Raw genomic sequence first — 20,736 nt, 5'->3', positions numbered from 1 at the left:
TTAGTACATGTTCTGGCATAAATTACATACCAAAAGTATCATTTATTCCTTTTCGTAGAGTCATGTCCACCATACTTCTGATGGGTTTAGCATCTTTTTCAGGACTTGATTCGTCTTTTTGTAGTGGTTCATCGATCCTTTCCATTATTCTAGTCAGAGACCCTTCTCTGTTTAGTCTAGTATCATCCAAAGTGCAATTCATCAAAAGAATAGACGTTGCTAGTAAACCATCACCAAACATACGTCCCTTTACAGCGAAATGAGACAAACTAAACTTGGCCAGCCCGTTTTCCGCCAGATGCAAAGGAGACGTATCAGACGCGAGCTAAAAACAAATATTATGGAGAGCATTAATAATACAAATTAATGGTGAATTATTTTACCATATGCAATGGAGTACAGTATTTGGAGATTACCGCGTACATAGTCGAAAGGGAAATTTCAGAGCTATCAAATTGAATGAAATAAACAAGTAAAGGTTTAACTTCTTGTTGCAATTCACTACAAAAGAAAGTCAAGTGGTTGGTCCAATTTTCTCCAAAGTCTAATCAGTTGTAAGTTAGATAAAGCGAAATAAATGGACCAAATTTCATCTAAATCGGTCTATCCATTCCTGAGGAGATCTAGTGAGAACTCAACTTTTCATTTTGGTGGTGATTAGAATAACTTCCTCTGTTATCTGAGAATGTAGAAATGAGAAGTAAAAAACAAGAAAGTGAAAATTTCTGTAAGCTACGTACCAATTTCGATCCACCACTAAACAAATTGATAACTAAACTGTCCATGATGAATTCGAATTTCACGAGAGTATGTATTTGTTTTTGTTCCTGTGGTTTTGTCACTTCACTTTGCCTTGTAATTTCTAAATCTGGTTTGACTGTGGATAAATTATGATATTGGTGATAATTAGTAAACTTGGTATTTTTAGACTTAAAAGCAAAGAGTTAAATAATACATATATCAAAAGAATCATACATTATTTTAATTCAATATGTGAATATATACGGACATAAATTTAACTTCTCTCACTTGATTGTTGTCTATTCCATTCCACTGCTGGTGAGACTTTAGAAGATTGGGCAACATCAGGTTCTGGATTGTCTACAGTTTCCCCCAAGTTTTCGTTCAAAACTTTAATTATTGTTCCATAATCGGCCTGACTAACTGATAGTTCAATTTTTTTCAATCTACCAGACATGTCAATATCAGGGATAGCAGTGAACCATGCTGTTGACAGGTTCCGTTTAATTAGGAAAGTGAAGCTAAGAGGATGCAGTAACAAAACTTCATTATCAGTGACAAATTCGTTTTTATTCAACTTGACCCTGCGAAGAACGAAACAATTATTGTGGCTATGTAAAAAATAATAATGCAGTGGATATTTGCAGTTAAATAGAATATAGAATGTGAATTTCGATTTAAAAATAAAAAACACTTATTGACGGCTTAACATGCTGATGAATGTTTGGTTGCGATTACCACCAAAACATAGAATGCCGGGATTAAGTTAGATTGATAAATGAAGATGAACCGTGTAATGGAATAAAAAAATTGATACCTTGATAGCTTGATATCTTGTAGATCAATTTTCATTTCATCAACTATAGGAGAGTTGCCATCTTCGCTGATAACTTCTAACTTTTTTAAAGTGTTGGTCACTGTCAGATTACCCATATCAAGCATTAACGCATGCTCACTTTTAGAATTCATCGGTATATAAACTACTGGAGCCTATAAAATTACAAAAATAATAATCTTGCTGCCAGTAAAATTTTTAATTTACGTATGCACTAATTATCATAAACCAATGGAAAATCATGGATTGAATTCTCCAAAATACGAAAGGTATGAATTTCAAGTACATCTGAGTTTGATTCAAATATCCACTGAAACACTTAGATCAGAAAAGTATATGCTTGTTACAGGTACCAATAAAATATGTACAGATACTTGACAATAACCCACAATCAAATTTTTTTGCCTTATTACCTTAATTTTAATGCCCAGTTCAATCCGGGTCGCTCCTTCTTGTACATCTTTAATATTCGTTTTTGCAGCTTCGGCAGCAGCGGCCGATGCTTCCTTGATAGCTTCTTGCGCTGCTTGAAAATGATTCAAAAAGTTCTGTAAACAAAAATTTATAAACTCTTAACTGAGTTTTACAATTGGTCACGTAGCTACAAGCATAGACTTAATATTTCTATATTTACCATGACACGGGTTACGAATGAATTGAGAAATACTACTCTGTGGCAGCCCATAACTACTTTTATGGACATATTATTTTTATCAACTTCCCATGGTTCAACATTGTAAATTACAGCTTGAACTTGCAAAGACTCTGATGATGTTACCGACATAATCTGGAAACAAAATATAAAATGTAGCTCTTTAGTCTACACTGTTTTGGTAATAGTGTACCGCGTTTTATCACTTTTGGAAGCAATAAAAATGTTTATTGTTAATTAATGTACAAGAGAAGAGATGCTTACTAAATTTTTGTGAAAAATAAAAGGCAATCTTAATTTTCTTTCAACAAAAGTATTTCGTTTGAAATATTTTGAAGCATGAGCTACACTTACGTTCTCATAAATAGACGTTGAACTGTGATCAGCAATTTGAATTGAACCAATATTCACATTTGCTTGTGAATAAGATGTCTTCACAATATAACCAGCAACTACATTTTTTATGAGGAATGTACTGATGTCCATGGCATCGCTGGCCATTTTTATTCCTATTAATCCGACTCTTGCTTGAATTTTAAGATCTATGCATTCAACGACTATTCTTTTTTTACCTGTAGAAGAAACATTGAATTGGTGCTATCACGTGGACAATCGGATAGTGGTCATGGTTATCCGATGCATCGCATGCAGTAGTATTGAGCTATTTCCTAATTTTTAATCAAGACTATGATTAAACGTGTTAATTTTTAGTCATACGAGTAAAATCAGGATTTTAATCTCAATTGAAATTTCTCAAATTGAGAAAGTAAAAAATACTCCCGAATTCAATTGTTCAAATTTAAATAAACTCTATGAAATTAAATATCACTTCCTTACTTCATCTACCATGAAATATACATTTTCTGCCAAATAATTTAAAAATGTACTTTTTACGTACGGACAGTGCTCTAAGCTCACACTATTCCCTCACGTTTAAATGTAATTCGTATTTTATTTAGTCTAACTTACGAAATATTAATGTCTTTTCTAATTTTTTCTTGTCTGATTACAAAATACAAGTGTAAATAATTATAAATTGTAATTAGGCCGTACTTAACACTGTACATAGTGCGCATGTACAGTACCGAATATGTTCCAAGGAAAACTAATTGATTGAAAGTGAAATTACTCACGTTGGTTTCTTGCTTTAAGAATCTTCTGTTTGCCTGCATTTATCAAATGAGGTCCCTCTTCATGAATTGTCGCAAACCGAGTTGGTGTTGATATAACTGCTTCAGTTTCAATAGTATGTTCAGTAGTTGCAGATACCCTGCCCTGAATGTAATGAAAGATTTACATTAAGACCAATAGTTGTCTGAAGCTACGACAATCTGAGCATATTACTTCTTGATTTGACTAGGAGGGAAAGGCTGAAGTGATAAAATAATATGAATATTTCGGTGAAGCCAGTTCCATTTTTTATGACTCAATCATTCAGTAACCTAAACAGCGTGTATAAACTGTATTGGATACAAAACTTCTATAATTAGAAGAAGTTCGTTGGATTCTCATAATAGTTTTTTTTCGTGAAAGTAGAAAACAATTACCTGAACATTCGAGATAAATTTAAGAACATTGATGATAGCTTCTTGGTGAAGCAATACATCCAGCTTGGTAAACTCCATCTGTAATAACTGTAGAACAGAACCATGGACTGTGGAGAATTCTGGAGAATGCTTATTTACCTGAAAAGGTAATTTACATTAATTAGAACTACTAGAACAATCCCATTGTGTTTAATACTCGGGAGTAATCGACTTACAGTTACATATTGAATTATAATAAGATATTCTTCAATGCCACTGGCCATGGGGGTGTTTATCATGAAGATCTCTCCCTTGTCATGATACTGTGTGACTTGTACACCGCCAAGTCTTAGCTTTACATCTTGGTCAAACGATCGCTGGACCATCTCTGCCTCCAACTTTAATACTTCAATTTTAAGGAAAGGCTGTTGTATCTCAGAATCTGCAGAGCCTTCTTGTTGCACGAGTGTGACAACGAATTCTGCATGTAAAAGGAATGAAACATTTCATTGCTCAGCATTCAATATTTCAAGCCGCAGAGATGATTTTACAATATTTTAGATATTCAATTCTACTCTTCTACTCTACTCACTAAAAAGTTATACGCAACACAACATAAAAAAACATATCTTGATGTCATTACCTTTCATTACAAACTTGGCTTCCAAATCAGTTGTTTGTTTTAAAGCAACCTTTGACTGTTTTTTTTCAATCATAGAAGGAATTGCAGACAACTCTTTCTTCAAGGATAATTGTGAGGCTGATTTGGTCTATGTAAATAAACATGAAAGATTTACTTTGGTGACAGGAAAAATAAATAAGATGTCTGTTTCTATTATCTAGGAATTGGATTGCTTCACTCAGTGAAATGTTGAAAATGGTGAATGAAAAATTAATTTCGATAGAATTTTTTTAACAATGACATGTACAGCGTTCAATTATGAGTAAATATTTTGTAAATTTCTTAAAAGAAAAAGACCTACATGATAAAAGTATAGCATGTGTCACATACAAAATGGAATAACATACACTCAATGGTTGTGGTGCAGGTACATCTTCGTTTTGCGGTAGAGGAATGCTATGCGCAATTGTGATCGCTTCTAACAATCTTGAATCTGAAAATATTCCAAGTTATAAGAGCTAACAGTATACTGCCTCGCTAGAGGCGTACCGCTATTATTGTCATTACATTAATTATTTCACATACTGTAACTGCATAATTATCATACGAATACAATGATAATCGCTCACCATTCACAGCCTAATGGATTGTTAAAGTATTTGAAAGGAAAATAAGAACAGTACTGGTGTACAGAATTTTTCAATGTTTTGTTGCACAGTCGTATAAATACTTTTGATAATAAGGAAGACGAGATGAAGCTTCAAACCACCCACCAGATATGTTGAGAGCTACGGATGGAAGCTGACCCAGAATTTTCATTTTAGGCAGTAAAGGATCGTCAAGAATCAAACATTTGTCAAGCTGAATTTCCAAAGTAGTTGGTTTCAACACAGTCATGCAACCCACAACGCCAGTAGATAAAGTTTCACGCCAATTCTCATTTGGCAAACATACGAGTGCCTGTAACATTTTCGATAAGAATCATAAAAAATTAATATTGAAACGTACGCATTTGTTCAATAATGAAATCGCATAATATAACCATCGACTTGTTAATAGATCACTGAGTGTGGAGCATTACCTGAAAATTCACTATTTTCATAATAAACTTGTCATAACTGTAGGTTCTGAGTTGTGCTAAAATATCTTCCTCGGATTTTCCCATGTCAACTAATTGTTTAACAGTAGCAGGTGCTTCACTATCTCTTGGTTTTGCTAAGGAATTTACTTTCAAGCTACCCAAGTTGAGTACAAACAACGATTCATTGCCTGTATAAAAACCTTTATGCGGTACAATCAATTGAGATGCTTGTAGATCAACCTGTAAACAATTATCACACTTAAATTGACAATTTATATACGGCAATGCCATCTCACGATGGATAGAGCTGTACTTCAGAATCAGTAATACATTCAAATTTCGTGACAACGCAATCCAAAACTCTGTGTCACTATTTATACCTGAATGTCTAGTATAGAGTGCTTCTCGATAGCATATTCTAGACCTAATGCGGACATCTCTTTCAAACCTTCTAGTTGCATAGCAGCTGCAGCTTGAATTCTGTGACAAAAAAAACAAGGCATAATTCAGAACAGTAACAAATCATGCCCAAGCTACGAAAACTTTCAAAGTGTGTATAAATTCAATGGTGAATTATTTAGTACTTACTGAGTCAACGTCGAATTATCTTGTACTTTGAATACACTAACTAATTCAATAATGGTATGTGCGTCGTAGACAACTTGTACGGAAGTAGACTTGATTATAACACGATCTCCACACAATTTATCAATTGGATTTTTCTCGTAAGTAACAGCAAATAACATGCTGTCAGAATTTTCTTCTTCGGATGACAATAACACAGGAACTGTTTCCTGTTGCCTAACACCAAGCAGCTTCAAATTGTTGATTGAAGCAGTAGCCCTAAAATTGTCAGTAAAACTATATTACATCAACATCTATAAAATAGCATTAGCGCAAAAATTTTAATTAAATCACAATATTCGTCTAAGCTAAAACTTTCTCGTGATTGAAAAACTTCACAACCTGAAATTTACACTTACGTTATGCCATTACCAGATGGTCGTGATTTAAATCCAACCTGAACACCATTGAACTGCAAATCCAATACCTGAGGGAATTCTTTTTCAGTATCAAGTACAAAAACCTCGAGTCCATGTAGAAAGAAACGACAGTCAACATCCTCGTATGTTTCAGGGTAATGAGTTAAACCAGAGTTTTCTTGATAGTCTATAGCTCGATACAACTTTTCTTTCTCTTGCGGCGTCATCGCTTCTTCAAACTTGCGCACTGAGAAATATTTAAGATTATTTAACTGTTCAAAATTCAGACAGGAAATTTGTGGCCCTTGTCGAACATCTTAATTCTTATTAGCAGTTTTTACAAACACGAATTATTCCAAACTTCCAATTTTTGTATTAATGTTTCCCAATATTGCTATGGGAAAGATATTAATGAAATTATCGAACCAAACCAAACGACTTCTGCCACTTGAGCAGGCCTCTGATATTCCACCCACTCGACTAAAATTCTTACGTGTCCCTCTTAGTGTCGCCAACCATAGTTCGCATTATGTGGCACTGATGGACAAGCGCACTGCCCCCTTCGCCGCCCTTTCCTCCTTGCTATCCATGCAAGCTGCATGCAAGACTACTAGCGTTATGCAAAGGGTGGCGATGCTAAGAGGGGCATCCCTTGGGCTCTGTACCAGGGACCTGCACTTGATTAATAGACTTCACTCATTTTAATTTATGAATTTAAATATATGTTATGACATACGAATTGACAATTAGGAAAAAAAATGACAACAATGTAATTAAACCCACTAATAGCTGCCGCTGAAGTAAGATCTTGTTCTTCCTCTGTTTGACTGCTTCCCCACAGAAAACCGAACCAGCCTCTTTTTGCCTTAAGACTTTTTTCTTTCTCTGCTAGCCGTTCGACCTAGAGATTGATACAACATTAACATGAAAGATAAACTATTCAGGCATTGAGTTTATACCTCTAGTTCAATTTGCTGTCTAATGATGACCAAATTAAAGATGTCCAAGGTTCTCTCACATTCTGTAAGATGATCCAAAATATTCTGTGCCACTTTTTTATTAGTCAGTTTTGCATGATAAGCTTTTGCATAGCTACGACAGGTATCCCTGTGCTGTTTCATGTGATTCCAATCCCAATTTCTTTGGCACCTACGAATTGTTTCCTCCAAAACGCAGGTATATGCAAATTTCCACCTAAATAACATTACTGTCAGTGGGTGTATGGGTCAATTTTCGTTGCACACAAAGGCGCCAAAACATAACGCTCAGTTTCTGTTAATTCAATTCATTTTAAGGACAACTTTTTCCTCATTACTTTCAAGGCAGCAAATTAATTTCCCAGAAATTTATATTCATTTAATCATTCTTTTTATAATAGCAAAGTATTCACTAGACTAGAAAAAAAACATTATAAATACATGGCATTACCATTCTTTGTAATGACCCCGGTACGATGTTAGATTTGGTCTGTATTTCTTATACGGGGCAGCTTTTTGTGCCCTGTCCAAGCCTTCGCCCAATCTCATTATTGTTTGATACTGAAGCTTTGTTAATCCTATTTTCAACTTTTGCATTTCTGCATCCATCCATACTTTGGGAATTGTATAATTACTTCCATCGGTTTCAGGTTTTGGATTCAACTTCAATTTTACCTTAGCATTTATTGGTCCCAGAACTAAAATGGAAATTAAAACATCATCGAGATATACAATGAAATTATGCTGTTGTCGCTGATAAAAATAAAAATAATTACTCACGGTATTGGTAGCCTAAAGGTTTATAATCCATTGTAGCAATTCCTTGTGTAAAAAGTTCAGTGTATCGTTCATTGTATTGAAGCTGGTTACTAATCTGCTCTGATGTTGGATTCAGATAAACTCCTAACCCATCCAAAGTGCATAACTAGATCAGTTAATTATTAATTAACATAAGAACAGGTATTGTATATTATTAATGTTATTAATACTACAGTGGTTGAAAATGAGTATGGCTTTCCACATATACCGATAACGTTATATAACTATAGATGTGGGAATTACAACTTCAACTAACTTTGTAAATTTGTGCGATGGCATGCATATCTTTCAGATTACCACTTGTTGTCCATGATTCGTCACAACTTTCAACTGTAAAGTTGCTCAAAGTAAAACCAATGGCAAATGGAGCATCCTTAAATGATGTATGATCTTCGTATCTGACATGTATCTTTTTTATTTCCACGTGAATATTTTTAATCATCCGAGCCACCAACTTTTCAACCATTGAATCATCCAGTTTTTCTGGACCTGTAAAAGTTGAATTAGTATGAATAATAATTCTATGATGTTCAGCACTGAAGAGTAGGTGCTCAAGAATTTCACTTCTTTGTAGATCTAATAAGGTTTCAAACTTGAAATTGATCAGACAAAGAAACTCAAACACTTGCAGACTATGACATTCAAACTAATACTTAAAACTAGCAGTTAAAACGTTTTCTTAACAGTTACTGTTTATGCTTCTATGTTTGAGGAATTTGACTGGTAGATTTGGCTATCATTTTCAGTGTTGGTCAATTGTTTATGAATTTTTACTCTATACACCTTTAACTTCAGCTTCTCGTTTTGTTCGTTCTACTCTGGCAATTTCAGATTGCTTAGCTTCGAGTGTGGTTTTGGCTTCCTTTTCTGCGTCATATTGCGTTTGACTACCAGGTACAACCAGCAAATAAAGTTCTTCGATAATGGCATCCACCTGGCCATTCCACATATCCTTGAAAGGGATCTTCAGGATTAATTTTCCTTAAAATTTGAAAATGTCAACGTTAGTGAAGATCGATAACAAGTTTATACCGAGAAAGATTCTTCGAACACATCTTTAAATATGCAGTGACTTCATGTGCAAAATATAACTAAATATTTCTTGAAATCTAAATGAAAAGCCACAATTCTTAACATGCTATTAGCTACATAGAACTTCATGAAATCAGTGTTTGATGTCAACATCGTTTATTGTATTATAAATAATCTTTGAACAGCTTAGGCTCAAATTTGACGATAATCTGTATAAATAAAAACATGCATCTTGACCATACTAATGGTTGATATCAAATTTTAATCTTACTGTAATGGGTGATATTTTTTTCCCATGATTACTGGTAAAAATGAAGTTCAGAATTTTTACTGATATTACAGCCCAAGATTTGAAGACACTTGTAGTTGAAATTATTGACTCATTATTCACCGCATGTCTGAGTACCAAATAAGCTTAGTATTTGTTATCACGTTAAGCTACTTAAGTCGAAGGTAGGACGTCACATATAAAGAGTAGCACTACAAGCTACACACGAAACATATTCTTGACCTATGACTCACCTGGATTACAACATTAATACCTTATCAACTGTGTGGAAATATTTTGGGAGTAAAGCCGATATTTTAAGTCTTACAGTAATTGTAAAAACTAAATTATTCATTAAATGCTCAAGGTGTATTCGTTGAATTTGTTTACTATTGGAGCACTGATACAAACATTTACATTTACAATTCATACTGATTCAATGCTGAATGACTATTATTGTCTAATTTTAATGTGTACTTACCCAGCCTGCCATAGGCTAACTTGATGGGTTGGTCAAGTTTGTCAAGTGCCGATTCCTTTATTAATAAATCTTTCAGTACTACATCCCCTGAAAAAATGATCAATAATCAATTTAAATTTACTTGTTGTAAGTGCTTATTATACGATTGATTTCTTAATAAAAATTATGTCAAGTGCAACCAATTCAAACAAATACATTCTTTTGAAATAATTCTGAGGGAATGCATGGAAAACTGAACTTCATTGTCTTAAACCTGATATTTTAAAATTTCACATCTCTGTGTATTATACCATAAATATCTGAATATTATTACGAAACTTCTAAGATAAGCTGACAGAGTGATATGTGTGAAAAAAAGTTTAGGCCGCGATCTTTATTGTCGTCTTAAGCTTGGAAGAAAGTTCGGGAATCAGTGGGTGGTACGAAAAATTACCAACTTTACAAATTGGATTATCTCTTTCATCTATTGATATATACAAAACCATGTAGGAAATTTAGAAGAGAAATTTAGAAAAAAGAAATTTAGTTGAGCGAATCTGTCCTTTGACAATGCAGACATCATAGAAATATGAAATATAAATTATAATAATCCTTGCAAAATTGATTGCGTGTTACATTGACCAGTCAGAATAATTGGCAACATGAAAATCAGAAAAAGCTTGTTTTGATTTTTGATTCTTGTTGCAGGTAAAAATAAGGTGATAAATTGCCGTATTCATTAACATGCTAAGAATTCCGACTTTTATCAGCATCATTTTTTCATGTATACGCAATGAAGAACTGCGAATGAAACCGAGTACGCTTCATCAATGGTGCGTACAAGCCTTTTAAGAAAATGGTATCAAAGTTCTGAATTTCAATTTAAGCCCTGATTTGGTGACTCAAGATCTGGATAAAACAATCAATAGTCCAGTAACAATTCTGAAATGAAATCTAACAAAGTTTTTTTGAGATGAAATGTTGTAAGTTATCTTTGATATTTAAGGATGCCTTGATTTTTGACATAACCAATTTATTTTTAATTTGAGTTTGTGCCAACGATACGATTAGAGTTCATAGGAACCACTCCAAATCATAAATTAAGTTTTCTTTCGATAATCTATTGCCGGGAAGCATTTTTGCAAAGTGTTGACAGTCTCTACATATAAAGATTAGTGGTTAATAGTAAAAATGTTACATAGCAGTTCGTAATTCATTCATATGATTTATACTCAAATAAACTAATCCAATCTAGGTTTGACCTTGACCTTTTATTTCTCTTTTACATCATTCTAATAAGTGAAATAAATCAATTTATTTCACATCAACATGCTGGAAATTGATTTATTCCACATAGGTGTAAACTTTTATCGTTGGAAAAAGAGTACAAGTTACATCTATCTTGTAAACAAGGTAAAATTGAGAAATAAAATATTTCCATTTCCTTGATATTGTCATGTACTCAAATCTGTTTTCCATTTACTTCATCAATTGCTGTACAAAACAACCACTGATGCTATAGTTGATTTTAAATTTTACAGTTATTTTCTCGGTAAAATTTTCTGCCTAATTCTATAGATTAACAAATGTATATCGGTTTCGAAAAATTACGTTCTCAGCAAAATAAAATCGTAATAAAGACAGAGTACTGCAGTTAATCGTATATTATCATAACAGGGTTATAGGATTAAAGGAAAACCTGTTGTTTGATCATAGATAAATTTCGTTATCAAAAGCTGAGATAAGTTGATACACAAAAAATGAATATTTTAAATAAAATGGAAATATATTTCAACCCAAATTCAAGTCCTTGTCCTGTCAATCAAATCTTTAAAAAAGTGTTGGGAATTAGCAGGACATGGACCATGATACATTGTTTAATCAAGAAACTACAAGGTATGTGTTCTGAAATATGTTGCTGGTTATGTACTGTAATTTGTGTTTAATACAGTGACAAGAAGAAAGGAAGAAAGAACAATTTGCAATGCGTGTAGTATATTTCTAAAACCACTTGTGTCAGGATTGATTAAGGCTTGGGTTGGATTACATTGGAATGACATATTAGGCTTAATTAAATGATATATTTTATTGAGTACCAGAAAATGAAGCAAATTTTGGTTAATAATTGAGTTTGTGAAATTCGGCAAGCAAAGCGTTCATCACGCATGAGTTTCATGCGTATGTGATAACAAATTATGACGGTTAGACATTGATAACGTAAAACGAATAAAAACGAAATAGTTTTTATCCTCATAAATAAAGACTAATTTATAGCGAGCCAAAATATAAATATAAATAAGAACAATAATCTCCGTTGCATAACAGCGTTCAGTGCATGAAAATAATTTATTAGTTAAATAATATACTGCATGTATGTGTGCATAATGATTTTAACAAAATAGTTTTTCCGCGTATCTGCTTTGCTCTCTTGACATTCAAAACGCTCTACTCTACAGTGCTACCAACTTTACACGGATCGTTGACTCACTTGCAGTTTCCTCGTCCGTGAGCTACAAGCTCTATTACAAGTCCTGTAATGGACTAAGAAAAGCATTGCCAAATAAACGTTAAGATGCGGTATAGTTTAGAAATTATCTTTACCTCCCCACAAGCTCAGCTTGAGCTGTTTGTGGTCAAGATTTTCAATATAATCGCCTAACACCTTGTTGAGGAGTTCGGCGATGACCGATTCGAAAACCATTTTTGACGTATGTTCGGTAAACGCTTCAGATTACACAAAAGTATACTCGACAGTCCGCAGAAAACTCACTGGGCAAAACAATTAGTAACGCCCATTGCCGTGGAGGTTAACTCACGCGTGAAGCGGAAGTTACAGAGATTATTTTCGCACGAGTTTTTAACTCATGCAAGAAAAACTCGTGCCGCACCACATCCGCACAGTTCTAAATTTGAGGCTGACGCGAATTGTGCGTTTCACTCCCAAGTTATTTCTAACCAATTACGCGATCACGATTTCTTTGTGATCATACACACCGCACAATGGCCCGTCAACAGTTCTCGATTTTAAACACAAATTATTGTACACTTTAACAGCTGATAATACGATCCATTCACCGTGGCTTAAAAAATAAAATCAAGTCGTGTAAGACAGCTAAGCGCATGTAATGCGCCAAAATTTGGCTCACGATCAGTGCAACAGCACTCACTGCAGGTAGTGTCGGATTTATTTTTTAATGTGGAATACCGACAAAACTAGACTGCCCTGTCAATGGTGCGTGTATGTATGTACGCATAATATTCTTGTGGACGCGATGACCGTGCGATGACGGATGCGGCATGTATAAAAATATCCAGCAATACAAATGATAACTAAACCGCCTCTGGGCAAGTAAATAACAACAGTCGGTAACACCGTTGTGAAACAAATCAGCGGATAACTGATGGCACCAGTCATCACTTTATTCGCTCTATTCCTAAAAGAAACGGTTAATGACCGTCATTACCGATGACAGATATAACAATTACTCCGATCAAGCAGCATGTCAATCCAAAGAACTTGGCCAATTTTTTCTAAGCTCGATAGAACTCGAATTCGTTCATTCAAGTTATATCAAACGATTCGAGTCAAACAATTTTAAATACTCTTATTTTATTCGGAATACTCGTTCCCTGTTAATCACAATAATTATGAATTGTTTTAATTACTAATAAATACCTTGACGGGTTAACTCACCAAGTTATTTTCCCTCCACACAGCTTAAATTGACTTTTTATGCAGATAACGTGTTAATTCTAATTTATTTACTACACTTTATCCAATATATATTACATAATATAATTTATTGTCCACGAAATAAAGCATTAAGTATAATAAACAATACATCTTAATATTTCAAAACTTGTTAATCATTCAACTCAGACTAGGTCTCAAAATTTATACTCAATTTTAGTACAAACTGAACCCCCGCTCATCTTGAAGAACATGCATACTTAACACTAGAGTACATTTTTGTTTCCAAAATTTGAAAAGAACCAACATTCAGATGTTGGCAGTTTGAACACAAGTTATAATTGCGATAAATATTTGTCTAAATCAGTAACGGGTGTAGCAATCTATTTGTATATAAGGTATCATTATACTTTCTTTTGTACGTCGAATGAAACAAAAGATCAATGTATCAATGCAGAATTATTGAAGTCGAATCGACTTGCTACTGAGTACATTTAAAAAAAATATTTTTACTGCCAGACCCACTTCAATTCTTCAAGATTCAAATTAATCATGTTATCAGATCTTGCAAAACTTGGATCCATCCTTCTGACGTATACTTTTCTGTTCCCAAGCTCTTGGAGTCGTCTGTAGTTATCAGCTAATGTTTCATCGCCACTCGAAAGCATCCTGAACTGATTCATCTGAAAATTGAATGATAACACATATTACAGATATAAGTCACAAGAAAGTACATATTACGACAATTACAGAATTGTAAGAAATTGAAATCGCACATACTTGTCTGAAAGATATTTGAACAGGGCTGGGAAAAACAATCCATGTTACCGCCTCGTAGCATGGGGGAGTAGTTAACGAACCCCTGTAAGTATAAAATATTTCGGTGTTTTCTGGCATGAGGGAAGCCAGAGTAATTGATACATCCATTTTTACTGTAGAATTAAACCAATGGACTGCTGGAAATGTGTTTAGTATTGGAGAAAGCTTATTATTGTCTTCTTCTTGTAACTGAAAAAAAAACAGAAATATGTATAATTCTCGCTTAAGTGCATAGATACACATTGTGACACAAAATATTTTGCATACAGTTCAATGCCGTATGTGAAGGACCATGTTCAAAAATTTTACATTTCCTTAAGTGTATTATTGGTATAAGCATAGATACGTTTAATCTGAAACATTAAAATACTTTGAAATGCCGATGTTAGTAATGAAATACCTTCTGAAGCTCTTTTCCGACTAGCGGGCAATTAAAATCAACAGCGGGTAAAAAAGTTACTTCCAAACTTTTATACTAGTTAATAGTATACTGTAAATGAATTGAAAAATACAGATATATTGTCATAATTTCCTGATTACATACATGTGTCAATTTATTGATCGATACGACTTAATCCGGGACTTTCGGCAAGAAAAAAAAAGCAAATTCTACACACGTGTTACAAAAACTGTGGTATGTGCCAAAGGCGAGCGGAAATTTTAGCACTTGGTATACAATATACTATTGCTTACTTGGAAAAAGACCGCCAAAACAGTAAGACCATCCTCATGGGCATATGCTTCATCTACAGTGGGATATTTCATATTTCTATGAATAATGTGCATCTCCATTGGAAATCTGTAAGAACAGGAATGTAACTTCTAGTTTCTGTGAACCGTGAAAAAGATTTCTAGTACATCATCATTGTATTATACAATTTTAGTCAATGGTTGGAAGTGAAACTTTTGATCTTTCTGTAATTTTGCCTCTTATATTTTCCAGCCATAATTAACACCTCAAAGATTTTCAGATTTTATATAAAAATACTGAAGTCATTATTTAAAAGATACAAAATTACACGTGAAATGAAGCGGATTGTCTATAAAAGTATTTGTCAAGTGGTTATAAAATATTCATTCCGAAGCAATTGAAGAATTTAGAAAGATGAAACTTCCAACTATCGCATTGGCAGAAAAATCCTTGAGTAAAGTACCAGAGATCTGCGTTTGTGCAAGGTATATACGGGTGGTGTGAATAATAAGCTCTGTCACATTATTTTTTTAAATGGCTTAACATATTTTCACCCTAATTCTGTGGAATAATTTGGCTTACGTCAGGTAGCATACCTAATTCCATTGAGTATGTGTTCGGATCCTCGATTATTCTTCATACCCCAGTGAAAATGAAGTCCTTCAAGTTCATAGTCCTGATCTTTATTAAGTAAACCGCCAAATACATACGGTAGACGTTTTTTTGAGAGACCCTTATGGATGAGCAATGCCACTGGAAGCATAAAGATTAAATATCACTGATCATGAGAAAGCTACACTATAAGCTACACTTGCAACAAGTATATTGAGCTTAATTCTAGCAGTTTACCTGAATGTCCATTGTTAGTCAATTTTATCGGACCAGATAGCAGATCATGGTAACCGATTGTTTCTATAGCCGGCAATGGTAATACTTTGGAATTGGCTGAGGATAAAGCTATAGGAGATTGCCACTTTCCTGCACAGTGCTTGTGATATTGCGCCCACGTATGCTGATCTAATTGAAATAATTATCATAGTATCAAAACCTGTTTCACAATTTCGGTAAAATTCATTTTTTCTCAATAATGCAAAATAATTATTCAGCATATAAGAATTATTATTATTGAGGTTTAGTCGAGCGATACTGTATTTGTATGTTCAACACTGTTATACTCACGCCGTTTGCTGTACCCGAAATCTCCATGCACTACCTGAACTAAGAAATTTCAATAATTACTATTACAAATTCAGTCCTCAGGGCTTTGACGAATAATTTTTAAAAAAAACTTACATATTGCAAGAAGCGCAGAAGCTCGATATAGCAGGTACATCGCGGCCTACTGTAGAAAAATTCTCTAACAAATCTGTTAAACCTGAATGAGTACAAACGTAGAAACTTTATTTGTACATGTTTTAGATACAAATAAAGATTTTTCAGGCAGTAGCATATGATAGTATGTTTTCATGTATTGCAATAACTACAAATGACACGGATAGCAAACTTTCTTCATAAATCGAATGTAATTCAAAATGAAATAGACTGAATACCAATTGTGCTTCAAAAATAATTTTTGCCAAAGATATAATGAATGTGACGAAAGCTTCATTTGGCTCATGCAAAAATTGAGTACTTATACTATGAGGTGAGCATATAAATTGACAAAATTGTAAGAATCAAAATCAAGTAAATATGAAATTCATTACTTGAATAATTGCTTTTTCTTTACTAAAATTATTTGTGAAATATTTTGAAAAATACTCAATTAAAGTTGAAGCGTATAATATTAAAAGTATAAATTATACTCTTTTCGCACAATTCTGAGAAGGTGAATGCTATTTAATTATTGATAAATTCTACATGCGGTGGTGTATCATATCGAGTAAAATAGGCGTTTAAAATAATAATTACTAATAAATAGAAAATAATATTGCGACTTATACTTTTGTTGTCAGTGTTAAGCAGTACTGAAATATTGACGTAATGAATGGTACATCTTGCAATAATATGTAACGGAACCGACCTTATCCCCTCGAAGGTGTGAGACTGACTGTAATAGCATCGAATAATTGAAACCAAGCTAAATACATTCTGGCAACACTTAGTCATTACCATGCGTGTAAACCGATTGGTCAGTCTTCGTTCTCCCGATCTAATGCAGATACATACAAAACCGAGGTGCCAAAAATTTAAGTCAATGTTCCGCATGGGAGCACCAAATTGATGGCTGCAGGAAGTGATTTAATACCAAGATTTATGTCCTTCCGTATCTTCAATAGAATTTCAATACTCCAATTATATTTAAATACTTTGTCATAATGATGATGAACTAATTAGACACATGAATGAAATAAAATAAAAAAAAGAAGAAACAAGTGGTTTGCATAATGATAAATCAGGTCTGCAAAATATATTTGTTACAAGCATTTTTTTTATGGAGTGAATCAAGGTCCATTAGTATTTAATTAAAAATATTCAAATATAGAAAAACAGAAGTTAAATCCTCAGTGGTTTTGAGTGCAGTTTTTTTCTGAAGCAAATTGTCACCAAATAATCCTAATTTGTGACATAACTGTTCAAATAAATTCCACGCCGAAAATGTTTGCCTACTGAAGTTATCACAATATACACTCTATACATATATTTGCTGTTATAAACTGTACTATAATATACTATATAATATACCCACATCAATTTCATAATCCCATTTTCGAAAGTACAAACTTATTATTTCATAGTAGATTTACCTAGTATATAAAGTGGATGAAACAATATTGGTACAACATGTTAATGATTAATTAAAAGTCACAATGTATAATAATATTTGTGACTGTGGTTAGAGTTTATAAAATACATGGAAATTTACTGCTTGCATTAGAATTATCATGATGCGCAATACGAATTAGAATTCAGAACACCTCCCGTTATGCAAGATAAGTATGCAATGTAATATGTATCAAGGTTCTACATCATCTGTTAAAACAAATGGTTCCTCTCTTTTAATTGACATAATGCAAGGTGTTACCGCATATAATCGACATGATCCATATATAATAGACACGAAAATAAATTTTAAGATATAATTATAAATATTAATAACGTAGTCTTTTTTTTTTAATTTTATTATCTCCTGCAGTTTATTGCATAATATAGATACGACGAGAATACAATCCAAATGATAAATCGTTTCAATATTTTTGTAATTTCCTGGAAGAAATGAAATTTTTTTATATTGCAAATTACTTGATAGAAGTGGAAACTTGTATTTGTCTGTAGATTGCAATACTTCCAGATTAGAATGCATAATATAATTTCCTGTAAAGATCTTGTAGTACATATAAGTATAAGCAAATTAAATCAAAATCTACTTCTTAAACTCAAGTCTTATATTTAATTAAACGAATAATAAGATGAACTACAATTTAAAGCAATGCAAGATTGATGATCAATTATCTGAACGCAAATAGCTAATTAAATAACATTTGTATGGTATGATCACAGATTGTTATACTCCAATAAAGAGCGACTTAAACATTTGAATGGCCCCGTGTGATTAGCATACGTAATCCAACTACAGGTATGTAGAATCTGAGATGAATAATAATGAACCTGTTGAAAATCTCCATACCGTTTCAATCGAGTATTTTCGTCCTGGGTTCTAACAGCTCTGACTATCATTTCTGAAAAATGAGATGCATTCGCAGAATACAATTTATGCAGTTTCTGCGAACTTAATCTTAATTGGATATGAATTATACAACGATATTTGCGAAATCGTACAAACTGTAATCATAGGTATGTATGTTATTTCATGCCTTGACTTGACCATTTTTTGACCTCATCATTTTCAATTTTAAAAACTTTGTCACATGATAGTAACGTCTCTAAAACTCTCTCCTTTATTTTATTTTGTTTATACGACGGTTTTTGAATTATCAATGTTAAAATATTTCTGTCGTTTACTTTCTTGAAAATCTTCGAAAAATTTGTGTAAATTTGGTTTCTAAGCTGAGTATTTGAAAGTAAAGTACACGACGAAACGATTTTTATTAAACTTTTTGTAACACTTTTAAGACTTGTGATTCGTAAACGTCAGTATTAAATCAATTTTAAAATATTACCAAAATTTGCATCATATTCGAACCCATAAGATTCTTCAGAAATTAAAATTATAACGAAGTAGAAATTGGTTTGAAACAAAATATTCATAAATACGACAAAAAGTGAGTGAAGAACTAATTTCACTTTTCATACAATTTTAACATATTTGTAATAGCGCTGTAAATAATTGCGAGAAGTTTTTAGATATTTTAGAAATTTTTACGAAACGGATTCTCAAATGATCAAAACTATAAATGATATTTCAGAGAATTTTTCAAGACTTTTAAAAAAAATGGAAAAACTTCGAAACATTCATAAATCGAAACCCGCAGTATGAAGAAATGACGAGTGACAAAATTGTGGATTGTAAACGCCATATCATTTGAAAATTTTTCGACAAAGTTAAAAATGGTGAGTTTAAAACCTGGTTGAATCGGCATGGAATGCCCCACAACACTGAACTTCTTGAAACGATTCAGTATCCCAACGCGAATTCTGATCGGTTGAATGTAATTTTAAAAAGATGTTATTTATAATTGGGAAGTTTCTCCTTGGTGAAAAATTGATACAGCATACTGTAGCATTGATATTATACTACTCTTAATTTGAATCTGTGAACGTTATAAGTTTAACTAACGTCAATTGAAAACGAGAGACTAATTTAATATGCGACTCCTATAACATTAGCTAGACTGTATCTGAACCATACAAAAGAAATATCTGCATATAGAATGGGCCCATCACTCTCTCAGGATGACGATGAGGGCACAGGCTGTGAATTAAGAATATTTCGACAGAGATTTCCGTCGCATTATTTGCCGATGATGCGCGCAAATCAAGGGTACGTAGGTAGGTACAAAAACTTTGAACGAATTCTAAACAAAAAAAAAAATCAAAAAATGGAACACTTTGCATATGCATACAAATCGATTCTGAGAATTTCATCAGTATTTACACTGATAGAAATTTACCAAGTTACTATAATTACTTGTAGAATATTTCCACAGACGGATAAAAGACGACTTATAGAAAAAATGAATAATTTTTTTCAGGGAGGATTGCCCCACTTCCCCCGACATTTTCCGAGGCGAGATAACGCATACCAAATGGCTTTACATCCTATTATTAGTATGCAAAATAGTGGATCACTATGTAAGCAGCGATATTATTGGATTGGAATATATTAGAATAGTCCAGTGGTACCTTGACCACTCGATGATCAGAACACAAAGTAGTACGTCATTCCCGCTATTACTACCCTCGGCATGAAACGGTAGGCGCCGTATAATGCGCAATAAATGACTGCATCTTGATAGATGCCTCGTTAAATGTCTCTACGTTCTTTATGTGTGCTTAAGGGTGCTGAATTTAAATCAGCTCGTTTTGAGCGAACAGCTTCACTAAATCAAAGACAAATTGGTCAACTATTTACTACATG

The 20,736-nt window shown here is 33.2% G+C and overlaps 2 protein-coding genes across 7 annotated transcripts in view; both read right to left on the bottom strand.

The window, feature by feature from the left end:
* The window catches only part of Vps13 (vacuolar protein sorting 13C), a 29,694-nt gene extending 16,419 nt beyond the window's left edge, over nt 1-13,275 (bottom strand). For all 5 annotated transcript variants that reach the window (XM_046619028.2, XM_046619029.2, XM_046619030.2 and 2 more), the window contains exons 1-25: nt 12,598-13,275; nt 10,018-10,104; nt 9,020-9,217; nt 8,493-8,725; nt 8,198-8,342; nt 7,869-8,115; nt 7,400-7,634; nt 7,224-7,341; nt 6,441-6,687; nt 6,046-6,300; nt 5,838-5,937; nt 5,458-5,697; nt 5,150-5,336; nt 4,784-4,869; nt 4,398-4,524; nt 3,991-4,235; nt 3,776-3,913; nt 3,362-3,503; nt 2,583-2,800; nt 2,211-2,363; nt 1,990-2,124; nt 1,559-1,731; nt 1,030-1,325; nt 741-877; nt 31-325 (exon numbers count right to left, since the gene is read on the bottom strand). In XM_046619028.2, coding sequence (XP_046474984.1) covers nt 31-325; nt 741-877; nt 1,030-1,325; nt 1,559-1,731; nt 1,990-2,124; nt 2,211-2,363; nt 2,583-2,800; nt 3,362-3,503; nt 3,776-3,913; nt 3,991-4,235; nt 4,398-4,524; nt 4,784-4,869; nt 5,150-5,336; nt 5,458-5,697; nt 5,838-5,937; nt 6,046-6,300; nt 6,441-6,687; nt 7,224-7,341; nt 7,400-7,634; nt 7,869-8,115; nt 8,198-8,342; nt 8,493-8,725; nt 9,020-9,217; nt 10,018-10,104; nt 12,598-12,697 — 4,537 coding nt within the window. In that variant the 5' untranslated portion in view covers nt 12,698-13,275. The remainder of the gene's footprint in view (nt 1-30; nt 326-740; nt 878-1,029; nt 1,326-1,558; nt 1,732-1,989; nt 2,125-2,210; nt 2,364-2,582; nt 2,801-3,361; nt 3,504-3,775; nt 3,914-3,990; nt 4,236-4,397; nt 4,525-4,783; nt 4,870-5,149; nt 5,337-5,457; nt 5,698-5,837; nt 5,938-6,045; nt 6,301-6,440; nt 6,688-7,223; nt 7,342-7,399; nt 7,635-7,868; nt 8,116-8,197; nt 8,343-8,492; nt 8,726-9,019; nt 9,218-10,017; nt 10,105-12,597) is intronic.
* Nucleotides 13,276-13,637: 362 nt separating this feature from the next.
* LOC124215532 (putative carbonic anhydrase 3) lies at nt 13,638-17,252 on the bottom strand. 2 transcript variants are annotated; one of them, XM_046619033.2, is made up of 8 exons: nt 17,141-17,252; nt 16,491-16,572; nt 16,377-16,415; nt 16,047-16,214; nt 15,794-15,950; nt 15,200-15,305; nt 14,468-14,695; nt 13,638-14,370 (listed from the first exon to the last, which is right to left on the bottom strand). In XM_046619033.2, the coding sequence occupies exons 2-8, from the start codon at nt 16,528-16,530 to the stop codon at nt 14,197-14,199; spliced, it is 912 nt and encodes a 303-aa protein (XP_046474989.1). In that variant the 5' UTR covers nt 16,531-16,572; nt 17,141-17,252; the 3' UTR covers nt 13,638-14,196. The 2 variants fall into 2 exon arrangements, with proteins under 2 accessions (XP_046474989.1, XP_046474990.1); XM_046619034.2 differs by having other exon boundaries at nt 17,221-17,246.
* Between the last annotated feature and the right edge of the window lie 3,484 nt (nt 17,253-20,736).

Source organism: Neodiprion pinetum, chromosome 3, assembly GCF_021155775.2.
Source record: "Neodiprion pinetum isolate iyNeoPine1 chromosome 3, iyNeoPine1.2, whole genome shotgun sequence".
NCBI lineage: Eukaryota > Metazoa > Arthropoda > Insecta > Hymenoptera > Diprionidae > Neodiprion > Neodiprion pinetum.
The sequence above is the reverse complement of the archived record's forward strand: the minus strand, read 5'-3'. Positions and strand labels throughout refer to the sequence as shown.